This window comes from Nanorana parkeri, unplaced genomic scaffold (assembly GCF_000935625.1).
Source record: "Nanorana parkeri isolate BGI_ZX_2015 unplaced genomic scaffold, ASM93562v1 scaffold683, whole genome shotgun sequence".
In the NCBI taxonomy this organism is placed as follows: domain Eukaryota; kingdom Metazoa; phylum Chordata; class Amphibia; order Anura; family Dicroglossidae; genus Nanorana; species Nanorana parkeri.
This window is the reverse complement of record NW_017306951.1, coordinates 467,451-482,146: the sequence shown is the minus strand read 5'-3', so window position 1 is coordinate 482,146 and position 14,696 is coordinate 467,451. Positions and strand designations below refer to the sequence as shown.

General features: G+C 41.0%; 1 protein-coding gene across 2 annotated transcripts in view; it reads left to right on the top strand.

The window, feature by feature from the left end:
- The window catches only part of LOC108792794 (synaptotagmin-2-like), a 50,930-nt gene that overhangs the window by 8,483 nt on the left and 27,751 nt on the right, over window positions 1–14,696 (top strand). For both annotated transcript variants that reach the window (XM_018563651.1, XM_018563652.1), the window contains exon 2: window positions 13,975–14,163. In XM_018563651.1, coding sequence (XP_018419153.1) covers window positions 13,980–14,163 — 184 coding nt within the window. In that variant the 5' untranslated portion in view covers window positions 13,975–13,979. The remainder of the gene's footprint in view (window positions 1–13,974; window positions 14,164–14,696) is intronic.

The window sequence follows — 14,696 nt, the reverse complement described above, 5'->3', positions numbered from 1 at the left end:
GAGTACCCCTTTGCAGAGCCAACTAATTTGACGTGTCCATTTCACCGTACACCTAATGGGTTTCATGTTTTGTTTTTAGTTTTCCTTTTCTATATTTTAAGTAGTAATCTAGTGTGAGCATTATATCCTCATTTGTAGAGTCAAACTGCATAGATCTGAATGAATAGGGGGAGTTTTATTTACACTCTTTATTACCTTGTTCCTTGCAATGTGCATGCATTATGAGAGGCTTGTGGACTGGATTTGCTCTAAGTTGTTAATATTACTATGTAGGGCAAGAAACTTATGATATGCCACACTGGATACAAGTAGCCTCTTTACACTCTGCAGCTGTGCATATTAATCAACTGTTTATTTTGGAACATTAGCCTGATTGATCAAATCATCAATCATGCTTTTTGCTTCTGACCGCGGCGTGCTGCCTTGAAACAGTGCTGAAGTATCTTTTGTTTATATTGTAGAAAATACAAAGTATGGAGAATAGGATCATAGACTGGAGTCGAATTTGTACTAAATTATAGGAATTATTGTATTTCATTAAGCAAAGAAAAACAGGCTCAAAATTTTTATTTGAAAATTGACTTCTAATCCAGTTACCACTGATAAAAATGCATGGTAAAATAAGTTTGTTTTGTGAAGCATTTCGGTCACAGCTTTATTTTACTTGGTGTTTAATATCCTCTGTTACTTTACATTAATTTATTAAATTGTATTTACACGTTTGCAGTCAAATTTGATAAAAACTCCACTATATGATTGTTATGTGTTCCCATTCACACAAATTACCTAAAATATATATTTTTAAACTTCTTACATTTCTACCTGTTTATTGGAGCAGGTTTTTGGCAAACTGCAAGCTATTCTGAACAATTTATAAGTGAAAGTGGAAGGGGACGGAAGGCGTTTCCCCTCATTGACATAACATGCAGAGCACATCCATAAGATTTTCAACCATTTGTTAGGACAGACAGTGTTCAAATCTAGTTTACAATTGATAATGAAATCTGTCAGCACAGTATAGACAGGGTTAATTATAGTGAACTTTAATTCCATAGCCCCCTCTTTAACATTACATAGCAGGAAAAACTTCAGTTTTGGAGGAAAGTGCAAGTAAAAGGTAAAAAGGTAAGGAGATATACCGTATTTGCCGGCGTATAAGATGACTCGGCGTATAAGACGACCCCTCACTTTTTGTGTTAAAGTATAGGTTTTTTGGCTATACTCGTCATATAAGACGAGTATAGCCCAAAATAATGTTTAAATGCACCCACTAACCTCCATGGCGGTATTCCCGAGTGTGGCTCGGGGTTAATTTTTAGTCCCATAAGCGGTAACCCCGAGCCACACTCAGGATTACAGTCTCTTACCTTGTCCACGATCCCCTCAGTGTCCTCCATCTTCCGGGTTCCATCCTTCAGCTACATACAATGTACCACACTGAGCCTATCACGGCAGGCTTTGTATTCATTAATACAAAGCCTGCTATGATTAGCTCAGCACTGAGCCAATCACGGCAGGCTTTGTATTCATTAATACAGGCTTTGTATTCATTAATACAAAGCCTGCCGTGATTGGCTGCCACGTTTGCATTAGATGAACATGCATAATTTTTTGCTGTAGATATGTTTTAGGGTTCCTCAGGAAAGCGACTCAGAAGGGACTTGAACCGTTAATGGGGCTTGAACTCACACCTCCAGGTAGGACTTATCTCGTTAAGGTTTCCCGGGATTCGATCCTGCCAGCTTCAGACAAGTACTTGGGAATAAAGAGTCACACCAAATTGTGTATTCACTCTATATTCAAAGGTTTATTGTTAAAACAAAAGGTTATATGTGAAACTAAAGGGGGGATGGCAGAGCATAAGCCAAATTCATGCACGTTTACAAAATTACAAAACTAATCATGATAGTAAGGATCATGAGACAACCTTGTGGGGGGTGGGCGGGGATTTGCAAAGTAAACAAGCAAAGACAGAAACAATTTACAAACACAATTTTGCTTGCTCAGACATTAACTGTGTATAACCCAGAAAAGGGCAAATTAAATATTCACCCTTTTAATATGGATGAGAGAACATTCTGTTGTGCTAGCCTATCTTGGGGGAGAAAACAGTAGCAAGCCATTGGAGAAAAATCTATACTGACTGTTTATCTCTGTGCACAGAAGGCCCTGGGCTATTGGTGTTAGAGAAGACCTACAGCAGGGGTGGACAAATTAATATGGAATTCAGGAGCCAATCTGTCCAATGGAAGAATTGTATTTATTGGGAAAAAGAGAAAAACCCATAAGTTAGGTGCTAGCTGTAATTTTAAGAAGCAGTGGCTACCTGGCTCCTGGGGTTTGTCCAGCCCAGACCTACAGACATAATAACTATGAAGGACCAGATCATATAATCATTCTCTAACATCTGTATGTACTAAGGCTGCAACTAACGATTATTTTCATAATCGCTTAGTTGGCCGATATTTTTTTCCATTAATCGGATAAAAAAGTTAAATACCATCTTTTATTTAAAATAAAATACACAAATGTACATTTTACTTCAGAATAAAACTGCATGCACAATTATTTGCAATTGCACCACACTGGAATGCACGGCATTGCAGTAGCACACGTTCTGGTGCCGGCGAATTGCATTGAAATGAATGGCACCACAACACACCTCCTGCAGCAGAATTTGCCAGGCTGAAACCAAAAATTATATTTTTTTCCTACCTTTTTTCCTTCTTCTTTTATAATGGATTCTCATTATGGATTATTGTCGCTTAAATCGATTAGCTGATTCAGCCATAGTGTGTACCTTTTTAGTTTAAAATGGAGAACAATGGGATTGTTTGAAGACTGTTTGGTGTCTTGAGTTTGTCTGCTGTGATTAGCGGTACCTCATCCACACCTCGTTTTTATCCAAAAATGTATTTTTTGCTAGATGGTGTGCATATAATAAGTTTGGGACCCATGCAGGAATTTAAAAACCTGGAACTGCCATTGCGTGGAGCATAACCGTAAAATGCTTTTTGGTTCATTAAAAGTAAGAGGTTGCTTTGGGATCTTCTAGATATAGACAGGCTGTGTTTTAATTAGATCTTGCTAATGAGATACTACAATATAAGACCCTTTTTTTTGTATTTAGGTCTTATTGGCAATATAATAGTTAACATAAACATGTTTGTAATTTGGTGAAGCATTCACGCTATGAAAGGATTTAATATCTCAGACAGAACAGGTATACATAGTAGTGTATAATATTCTTATTCTGAAATATAGTATATGCTCCATATTGTTTCATCATGCATGTGTAGCGCCCTCTAAAATGTCGCTATTCAATTTAGAGATACCTGGACTGTAACCAGTCTAGATACTGATTATACAGAGCTCTGCATTCTATAGGTGTCCCTGAATCTGCTGGATCGATTGCTCCTCCTGTTGCTGAGGAAAAGGGAGCCTTGGTATACAGTGAGGGAGGATCCACCCTCAGGTTATGACTATGCACCTGGCCCTAGCCAATCCCTGAGTAGGATGACTCAGAGGCATGGTTGAGGGCAGGTAATAAAAGGTCTGGGGACACTGTGGAGAGCTCTCTTCCCCCTAAGGGCCTCGCCCTAGGAGGACTGTGTGTGATGCAGGAAACTGGCCTGGGCCTCAGCACATGGCAGGTGCTGAGGGACCTAGAGGCCTAGGATACACTGATACTTTGCTGGGCCCATACACGTGGCAGGTGATGGGTACCTTGTTCTAAGAAGATACTACCACTAAACTGGAGTGCTCCTTGGCAGTTGCAGATGCTGAGGGCACAGAGATTCCAGATCCTGTTGCTAAGGAAAATACCTGATGGAAGCTGGGTCGGGGAGGAGTCCGCTTGTTGAGGGGTACCGCAGAGGAGCTGATGAGAGCGTCCGTCTGGGACCCACAAGGGAGATCCCACACCCTATTCCAGGTATCTGTTCACAGTACTACTACTACTATTAGTCTCTGGGACCAGATCACAGTGATTTCAGCCTTAGCGGTTGCTAGGGGGGAAAGCTGTCCTCAGAAGATTCCAAGGACACCCTACAGACCCTAAACCCTCTCTCTCCTATTGATGTTGCAAATAAATACCCTAAAAAGACCCTAAGACTCGAGCCGTTCTGTCCGTGAGTGTCGGTGTGCTGTTGCTGATCAAAGGGGACCGGTAGTTGGAACCAACAGGTAGGAGAACCTAGTTCAATATTCAGCGGCTCCTTCGGGGGTGAGCGCTACACATGCGTACAAAAGGGATTTGAAATTTTGGTGAAACAATGGGTCAGCATGTCACCCATGAAACTTTTTTTGTTCTAGGCTGCTGGATAGCTTTGCCAAAATCTGTTTTGCTGTTTTGCAAGGTTATGCAAAGAATAAGCAGTTTTGCAGATAAATATGGCTTAAGCTTAGTCATGCACTATTTCATCTCACTAAACTTTTTTAAGATGCCCTTATTTACAGGGTTATTCACAAAAGGGTGAAGAAAGCAGAGATGAACAATCTAGGACAACATAGCTGAATGGGAAAGTGAGCTGAATTGGAGAATTTTTCAAATCAGCTATTTTGGCCTAGATTGTTCACTTCTCCTGCCTTCTCCAAACTCCTCACCCTTTTGTGAATAACCCTGTGTGAGAATTAGCTCCAAACAGTAGAGCATTAAGGACGCATCCACTCGCTGAAATCTTCATTTAAGGGCTTCCTTGCCCACTTTTATTAAATTAAAGTTCACAAAAACAATGCAATTACCCATGCAGGGGTTCTTTAGCATCCCTTGGCAACACATGCACATCCAGCCTCATGACTCTGCATTTGCAGCACCACTGCTCCGGCCTCAGACTCAGACCACTGCCTGTTCCTCCAGGCAGTCTCAGTCTTGTGCTATCCCGCACACTTGTTTTTGCAACCTGCAGCTCCCTGCTGCACTGGACTCCACTCTGACTCCTGAGTGGAGTTTTCCTGTCTCCCAGGTGGAGCCCTGAACCCTTCCCAACACCTTTATTTTAAAGGCTACGCACACCTGGACACTCTCAAAATATGTACTCAGAAATTGAGATTACACAGTGGCATTGCCACACACTGCCACACCTGTTAGTTAGGAACATTCAGACCCTTGGAAGATACTTTTTTCCCCGTCACCTTTTTTCTGGCATGATGAGGCAAAGTTCCCTTATGCAAACATATTAACATTTTGTATAGTTCATGTCCAAGTTCAGAATGCAGCTTAGACCTCATTCTCATGGGATATGTTGCCCTGTGCAGCGTGAAAGGTCGGTTTATGGTTTGCCCAAAGATGTGGGAATGAGTGTTTGGGCTGCTCATGTAACTCTATAGAAGTGTTTGCTTATAAAGGTACCACGAGACATTTATTCAGCAAATTTGCAAAAAACTTAGATGCAAATTAGGTTGTTAGCATACTCTACACAACATTATTAATGTGTATTTGCAAAGTATCCGACTATGAAGAGCAGAGGAAAGCTGAGTGGTACTCGTTGAGTTCTGGCAGACATCTTTCAGATACAAAAGGATGTTGTATTTGTTCTTATTTAGCATCTGCAACTTGTGTCTATTTTCATTTTGACTTACAGTGCTGCATGTGGCTTCTTATTGAGTTTTATTGTGTTGTGCCAGTTTGCAGGAATAGCATCACTAGTGGGAGCTTTTTACTCCATCATCCCCACCATTCTGATTGCCTTACGGCACTGACTGCAGGCTCCTGTAAACAGACTCCTGGTGGCTACAGCCTGGAAACCTGTGTAAAGCCAACTGTTGGCTTACGCTGGAAGCGATTTTGTGTGCTGAAAAGCCGCTAGATCACTTCCAGGACCTGATAAACAGAGCCCCCTCGCCCAAAACCGCCCGCCTTGCTTCCGAGCTCCACTGCCGGACCCCGGAATGGCTTCATGGGTGTCGGCAGGTAGCGAGGAAAGAGAAACTAGCGAATATCCATTCGCTGATGTCCTCCCTGATGAATTAAGCTGGTAGCAATGCTGATTGCATGACTTCCAGCTCCTCAGCTATCATTCTCTGCTTGATCAGCTTCTTTGGAGTGCAAAGGTGACATTAGGGGTCTAATAGACCCCTAATGTCACCTTAAAGAGTATCTTGTCACCTCCAATGTACTCCAACAAGTAATTCAGTTTCTAAATTACATAATGGGTTCTCCCATTTTTCTGAACCCAAAATATTGCCATAATAAAATAACTACTATCCTTTTTTTAAAAACCTTATTTATGGTACACAAACAGATTGCACCAGAACTAGTATCTGTGTGGGCTCTCAGGAGGCTATGCGGGCTCTCAGGTGGCTTATGGGACTCTCTGGTGGCGTCCAGTGTGTGCTCTGTGGTGCCCAGTGTGAGTTCTGTGGTGATCAAGCACTCACCTCCCCTCACTCCTGCCTGCTCCCCTCTCTCTGACCCTCTCCAGTCGCTGCTGCTGCAGCACCATCTAGGAGTACTGACACAGCTGCGCTTGGAGGAGGCTGAGGAGCCTCTTACCTAGAGCAGCACAAGGCACGTGGGGACCCCCTCAACTGTGGGTTGCGACCCACTTTTGGGTCGTGACCCGCAGGTTGAGAACCACTGCCTTATATCCTCACCTACCCCTAGGGTTTATTATTTGGGATGACCTGAATTTTTTCTTCAACACCCCCTCCTTCCCCTTTTATTATTTTCTTCACTTATGTTATACTTCTTTTAGTGAACTGGTTTAGCTTTGATGTTATTTCAATACCTTGATGGTACAGAATGCACAATGCCTAGTGATAATTCAGGCTACATTATTCACTGAATTGCCAAATGGAGCCTAATTTGTAAACTGAAGCAATGTGTGACTTTGTATTTACTAGATCTCATGGGTGTCATGCTTATATTTTGTAGTTTAATGTAAAAAATATACTGATCATACATTACACTGTGAAATGAAATACAAAAATCATCTAACCCCCCACCAGTAACGCAAAGTGCTACACATGATCGGGGAAGAAAGAGGTGTCACAAACACCAATGAATAATTTAAGACCATATCACTCAGGGAATCCTGTAAAATTTAGTTCTTTGTTTATACCAGATGGTGCCACTGAGTCAAGCAAGAAAATCCATCTGTCTTCCTGCGGCAAAAGATCCTCATAGATATGACCTCCTCTTCTAATTCTTTTAATGTGGTCAAAACAACTACACAATACTGAGTTCCTGAGAATTACACTGATGTGCCACACAAAAATATTAAAATACTGATATCTGTTTAAAAAAAAAAAACTAATCTGATATTGAAGATGTGTTTTTGTATCCTAAATTGCAGTTCATTTTTAGTCTGATCCTCCTATCCTTTGACACCAACACTTGATCTGATACATCTGTTCAATGTGATACGAATCTAAAAAATAGTGTCTTTGATGCAGTTTTCTTAGGGGTCTATTCACAAAGCTGCCGAGGGCAGCCGAGTGAATGACCGATCAGAAGTGAAGTGAGCCGAACACTGTTCGGCTATTCACTTCAGGCTGGTACGGCTGAATTCAGCCGTACATCGGCTGAAATCAGCCGTACATCGGCTGAAATCAGCCGTACATCGGCTGAAATCAGCCGTACATCGGCTGAAATCAGCCGTACATCGGCTGAAATCAGCCGTACATCGGCTGAAATCAGCCGTACATCGGCTGAAATCAGCCGTACATCGGCTGAAATCAGCCGTACATCGGCTGAAATCAGCCGTACATCGGCTGAAATCAGCCGTACATCGGCTGAAATCAGCCGTACATCGGCTGAAATCAGCCGTACATCGGCTGAAATCAGCCGTACATCGGCTGAAATCAGCCGTACATCGGCTGAAATCAGCCGTACATCGGCTGAAATCAGCCGTACATCGGCTGAAATCAGCCGTACATCGGCTGAAATCAGCCGTACATCGGCTGAAATCAGCCGTACATCGGCTGAAATCAGCCGTACATCGGCTGAAATCAGCCGTACATCGGCTGAAATCAGCCGTACATCGGCTGAAATCAGCCGTACATCGGCTGAAATCAGCCGTACATCGGCTGAAATCAGCCGTACATCGGCTGAAATCAGCCGTACATCGGCTGAAATCAGCCGTACATCGGCTGAAATCAGCCGTACATCGGCTGAAATCAGCCGTACATCGGCTGAAATCAGCCGTACATCGGCTGAAATCAGCCGTACATCGGCTGAAATCAGCCGTACATCGGCTGAAATCAGCCGTACATCGGCTGAAATCAGCCGTACATCGGCTGAAATCAGCCGTACATCGGCTGAAATCAGCCGTACATCGGCTGAAATCAGCCGTACATCGGCTGAAATCAGCCGTACATCGGCTGAAATCAGCCGTACATCGGCTGAAATCAGCCGTACATCGGCTGAAATCAGCCGTACATCGGCTGAAATCAGCCGTACATCGGCTGAAATCAGCCGTACATCGGCTGAAATCAGCCGTACATCGGCTGAAATCCGCCGTACATCGGCTTGCTTCGTGTGGCTTCGGATCAGCCGAACATGCTGAGCATGTTCGGCTGATCCGAAGCCACACGAAGCAAGCCGATGTACGGCGGATTTCAGCCGATGTACGGCTGAATTCAGCCGTACCAGCCTGAAGTGAATAGCCGAACAGTGTTCGGCTCACTTCACTTCTGATCGGTCATTCACTCGGCTGCCCTCGGCAGCTTTGTGAATAGACCCCTTAGAAACCCCTACACTCAAGTGTGGGATATAATAAAGTGATAAATATCTACAAGAAAATACAATCTCAGCAAATGTACAAACCCGTGATGTACACAAGTTGCATGTGTATAGAAATAAATATCTTATAACCAAATTAATCATATAAACAACAATCTAACAAGTGTAAAGTTTCATAATAAAAGTAAAAAATGTCCATATGTGAAGTTGTAGTGCTCCGTGCTTCTCAGTGCTCCATGTTTATTAACAGAAAAGGTCCGCACTCACCTGATAGGCTTTGTATGCTGGTTATAGCAAGGCTTGTGTGTCGGCTGTAGCCATCCTGTACTTACCAGCAGTTAGCTGCGCCCCTCAACTGCGCATCCGTGTTTGGCTCTGCCCCTGTATTTCAATGGGGCGAGGCCTTCAGGAGTCATATGATGGGGCTGCTCGGTCTAAAATTCACACTCCTATTTTTTATCTCAGTTCGGCCCTGTTCACATGGGTGTTTGTCCACCCTGCAATTGAACAGTGGATCTTTAAAGGACTTCTGCATAGGTTGTCCCTTAGACATTGTGCTCCTCTAACTGTAATGGCTTGTAATCTATCCCACAAACGTGACAGCAGTTTTGCTTGGAGATTGGCTGCTCAGGCTTCCAGATTGTCAGCTGGGGCCAGGGAGAGAGTTATTAGGGACGTGGAGGTTATTCAGAGCTACCTTTCTTTGCTCATTGCAGCTGAATGAAAGGGCAGGGGAGTGAAGGTGTCTATGTGCAGCTGATGGGCTGGCATTTAAGTGATCTGTTTTGCCCTGCAAATCCCTTAGAGACAGCTATTGCAAAAACACAACTCTGATTTCTTGCCTACAGTAAAACAAGGTTTTCAGGTCTCTCTCATCTTAGGCCTCATATTTGCCTTTGGAGAACCATTTATTATGCAGCAGTCACACATTTTGCTGATTTTCTTTTTAAAACAATGGTTGCCTAGCTGTCCCTGGCTACGGCCTTAATTATGTATACAGAATATCAGTCTGGATTGAATTCGTAAGAGCCGATCTGCTTAATTTTTCATGTCAATGATTTATAACACACTAAACTCCCCGTTATCCGGCATCCGTGGGGATTGGTAGATTCTGGATAAATATAGTTTCTGGTTGCTTGTGAGTTACTATTAAAAATAGGTCTAACTAATGCCATACCCCATACTATATCATATACTCTGCATTGACTTCATATTAATATTGAAATGCAGTAATTAACCCCTTCATGACTGAGGCCTTTTTTTTCATTTTTTGTACCCATGTTATATTCCACATTTTAGGCCTGAAAATTACTTAAAACCCCCCAACATTATATATTTTATGAATGCCAAGATCCTATAGAATAAAATGGTGGTAGTTGCAAATTTTTATGTTGTGCAATATTAGCGCAACTCCTGATTAAACTCCAATATTTAGTGACAAATTAAATCTCTACAGCTCGCGGTATACTGAGCCTAGGGTGACGGGAGGACGCTAGTTTGTGTCCTCCCGTTACCCTAAGGAGAACTATTGGGAAAAGCCTTAACCCCATAGTTCTCCTTTAAGACAAATAGACACACATAAAACAAATTAAGACAAATAGGCACACAATCATTTCCAGGATAATACATACTGCAGATCAGTAGAACAGTGAGTACACAGGGACTTTTTTTTCGGTTAGATGAGAGTTCTGGTTAATTGAATACCAGATAACAGAGAGTTTATTGTATAATGAAGCCAGTTCATAATAACAGCAAGGCATTTTCAGAGGGACGGATCAGCAATGAAGGCATGCATATTTCCGGCAGCAAAGTTTCCTTTCTGGAGGCATAGACATTAAATAGGATTCTGACATGCAAGGATAAGCCGACAATTAGTAGAGGCCTGTGGCCACGGGGTTCAAGTCACCTGAATGTGTATGCCTATTGAGTTTGAAGGGGGCTGGAGCTGGCAGGTATCTTTTGACACTAACTTATCTTAGCGAACAGAATTGTATTTGGATAAGGTTTTTATTAAACCTGAATGATCAATCCTTTTTTTTTCACATTTATCACATCTTATGCAGAAAGATTATGGATATAATAGCATCATTCACACAAATGTGCTCTGTTGTGCAAGTATTGAATAATTATGTCACATTTTGGGTATATGTTAACATATACTCGAAATACGTATGTAGCATAAATAACACATATATTTTAGGTATGAACCCAGCTTAAGTACAGTCAGCTGCCAATGCCTGCTGTGCTTGTGGACATGTAAATATCTTCTGTTCTTCACGTTGCTGAACCTCTCCTAGTGTAAAACATGCAGTTATGGGAAGGTTCGTGCATGTTATCTTGATTACAAAAGGAACAATTAAGTAGGGTTTCTTGTTCTGTTTCCCCACATGTCCCCCCCTTTCTTCTTGTTTACTTAGTCAATATTCTGACTTGATAGGATTTCACTCTCCCAAAAAAATCAATATACACTCATTAAAGAAGAGCAATACTCTGTATTATCAAACAGATGGAGACCGTGTGTTGCATTTTAAAAATCATTTTGAACTTCTTTTAAATCTCCCCTTGGGTTGATTTTATTGCAGATGTTAACCATCCTTGTCCTTTTGCATTGAATATTTATCTGAACATTTACATATTAGTGATTGCATTAAACAGGTTAAATAGTAAATATTGTATGTATGTATTTATGTATGTATGTATATATATATATAGATCTAGATCTATATCTATATATGCATATATATAGATATATATGCATATATATATAGATATATATGCATATATAGATATAGATATATATATATATACGTGTGTGTATGTATGTGTGTAAATATATATATTTATATATGCGTGTGTTATAGTAAATGTTCTATTTGTAATACTTGTCTGTTAAGGTTTTAATTATATGGATAGTGTTCTCAATTTTTGAGGGTTCTGATAGTGATACGCTAGTGGGCCACATGTAGGAAACAAATGTATCTTCTTCATTTTCAGCTGACTAAAAAGGGAGCAGCACACAATGCATTTCTTGGAAATTGATGCATCTGATGTATTCAGCTCCGCAATATACCGTAGGAATGATTAGAAGTAATTTAGTGTGTAGCTGCAAGATATACAATTTTGTGTGTATTTTGCATGGGGCTTAAGTCAGACTGCTACTGATGATTGCTCTGGCCCTCCTGCAGCTTGTGCTTTGTGAATAGAAGTATTGGATGCTGGATGATTGGAAAATCATTGCCTTGTCTGATGATTCATTTTCCCTGATGTTTAATTCTGATGAGAAGGCTGTAATATAAAGCCCAAAGGCTATCTATCAAGCAGTTTGTGATGTCCTTATTGCAGGCAGGAAGAAGGGTTGACAACATTTCTACTGATTTTGTTATCTTGCAAAATTTATGAAAACATGTGATTTCCCTGCTACTAAAGTTCAATTGTCACATCTAGCTAATTATTTTGAAATCCTATCAGAAAATGGTATTTAGATCTACTATTGCTATTTATTTTCGTCAGTATTGCATCTTGGTAATTTCCTTTACTTAGTTTTAAAGGATGGGTTTTTCTCCATACATGTTCAATAACATGCATGCTATTCAGCAAGGAAAACCTTCGGGCTTTCTCCTGGCCCTACTCTGGATAAGCTGGGCAGCCAGACTTTTAGATCCACTAATCATCCATAGTGTTCACATTTAGTCCCTGCAGGAGAGGAAACAGTGATATGACAACTCCAACAAAACATCTGCTAACTGCCACGAACAGTGTATACGTAGGAGACATTCCACTAATGAGAGAAATACTAAAAGGATTGGTTTTGTCTGATGTAATATCTCTCTCATGTAGCCATATGAGAGAGCCATATAGGTACAAAGTGCTTATTCTGATGTTTTGTTATGTGCCTAAGAAAGGCACAAGTGTAGAAGTCAATGTCCATTGGTAAACACTTTTAGACATAACCCACAATATTCAAAGTAGTGAAGTGCAAGGAGAGTAAAATATACTGTTTCCATAGCTTTACAGCTGGTGAGGGACAACTCAGCTATCCCATGGCGTCTCGTTATATGCGAAAGATGAGCGATCAGATAACTGCTGACTGCTCAGCTCACAGTCTATTCTTCCTGTAGAGAGTAGTGACTGTCAGTCACCGCTCCCCATGGATATCCCTCTCTGTTCCTCCAGCTCTCACTGGATGGGCAGACAGAGGAGGGGGGCAATCACAAGCCAGCCTCTCTAGAGCCAGAGCCAGCTGTCGGTTAGGCAGCCAGGGTGGATCCTGACAATATTATCAGGATCCTTCCTGGCTGTGAAGCAGCTCTGTGCTGTCAGTAGCATCACTCTTTGAATCACACAAGTACATTATAATTAATATTATTATTATTGTTATTATTATACAGGATTTATATAATGCCAACAGTTTGCGCAGCGCTTTACAATATAAGGCAGACATTACAATCATAATGCAGACATTACAATCATAATACAATTCAAGACAAGATGGTAAGGAGGGCTCTGCCCCTGAGGGCTTACAATTTAAAAGGGAGGGACAAGTGATACATGAGGAGGTAGCTGGGTGGGGTGAATTGTTTGAGTAAATAGTAAATATTAGTAAATATACTCCCGTGACCCAGCAAAGCCAAAAAAAAAGTTTCAATATTGTGAATGTTATATTTCCAGCAATATAAAATAGTTGTTTACATAAAAGCCATACAGCATGTCCATGGTTATGTGAGCTAATACAGATGGTAGGGAAAACAAAATGATATGCCAATATTTTCCATTATGTCCACTCTGCAAAGTCATTATTGTCTATTACACCCACACATAATTATATAAACATCTCTCAAGTAGCATCTTCTTAGACACCGATACACTACTTTATTCCTGGTTGAGGGGATTCATGTATTAGTAACCTGAAGGTTTATCTCGGGGCTGAAAACCATGACTCATAGAAGAAACAACCTTATGAAAGCAGCAAGAAAGAGATCTTCTAATTTAGTATAGGTCAGTGGATCTTACCAAGGCTTGATACCTTTTTCTATGAACATGTGGTACAGTGTACATTTTCACACCAATATAACGAAAATGTTTGACATTCTAAAAGCCCATGTAAATAAGAAAATTTTGGGTAGATCATCTGCATTTTAAATGTATGTTGTGTTCAACATGAAAAAACAGAGAATTATTTACTTAGATAGTAAGTATGCTTGTTATAGATTAATTTAAACCAATTATAGTCACCTAAGCTATGCCTAAAATATGTGCACTGAACATTAATAGGTGCTTTTTTTTTCCTGCAGCCACCATGCATTTCAGTCTGTTTAAGAAGAAGGCAGAGCCTCCTGAAGCTCACACGATGGAGCCTAGCACAGAGCCACCTATTGTCTCCCAGGAGAACTCAACTGCAGTGGCTAGCCCTGGAGACAAGAGTGCAGACACTTTCAGAAAGATCCAACAGGAGCTTATGAACCAGATCAACAAGATTCCCTGTGAGTACATACCATGTAAAAGCCATTTATGTCAATTACATTTTTTTTACAAATCCATATCCAGGACCAAAGAAGAACATTCAACGTGAATATCCAGTATGAAAATGCATAAAAGGACACAGGCAACTGGATGCTGGCTTTTGGGTACATCACAGCACATTATACTCTCCACTGTTTTCTACAGTCAGCATTTCTTGCATAAGACATAATTCTTAGGGTTGAAGTTTACAAAGTAGAGAATGAGTGGCAAACATTGTAGCCTCATTGAAAGCCACTACAAAATTGTTTTCATTAATAACAAAAGGTAAACTGGGTGGTCTTTAAACCCAGCTCCAGGTTTTCTGGGCTTGTATACGTTTTCCTTTCATACATACTTTTTCTAGATGTCTGCAGTTCGGTCTTCAGTCACACAATTCACCAGATCTTCTTTCCAAATAAATCTTTTCCTGGCATTGGGCTGTCTTCGATGAGGCAAAAGGAGGGTGTGCTCTTGTCTGCATTAATAAACTATGTGTGCAGGACACTTTTGCGAT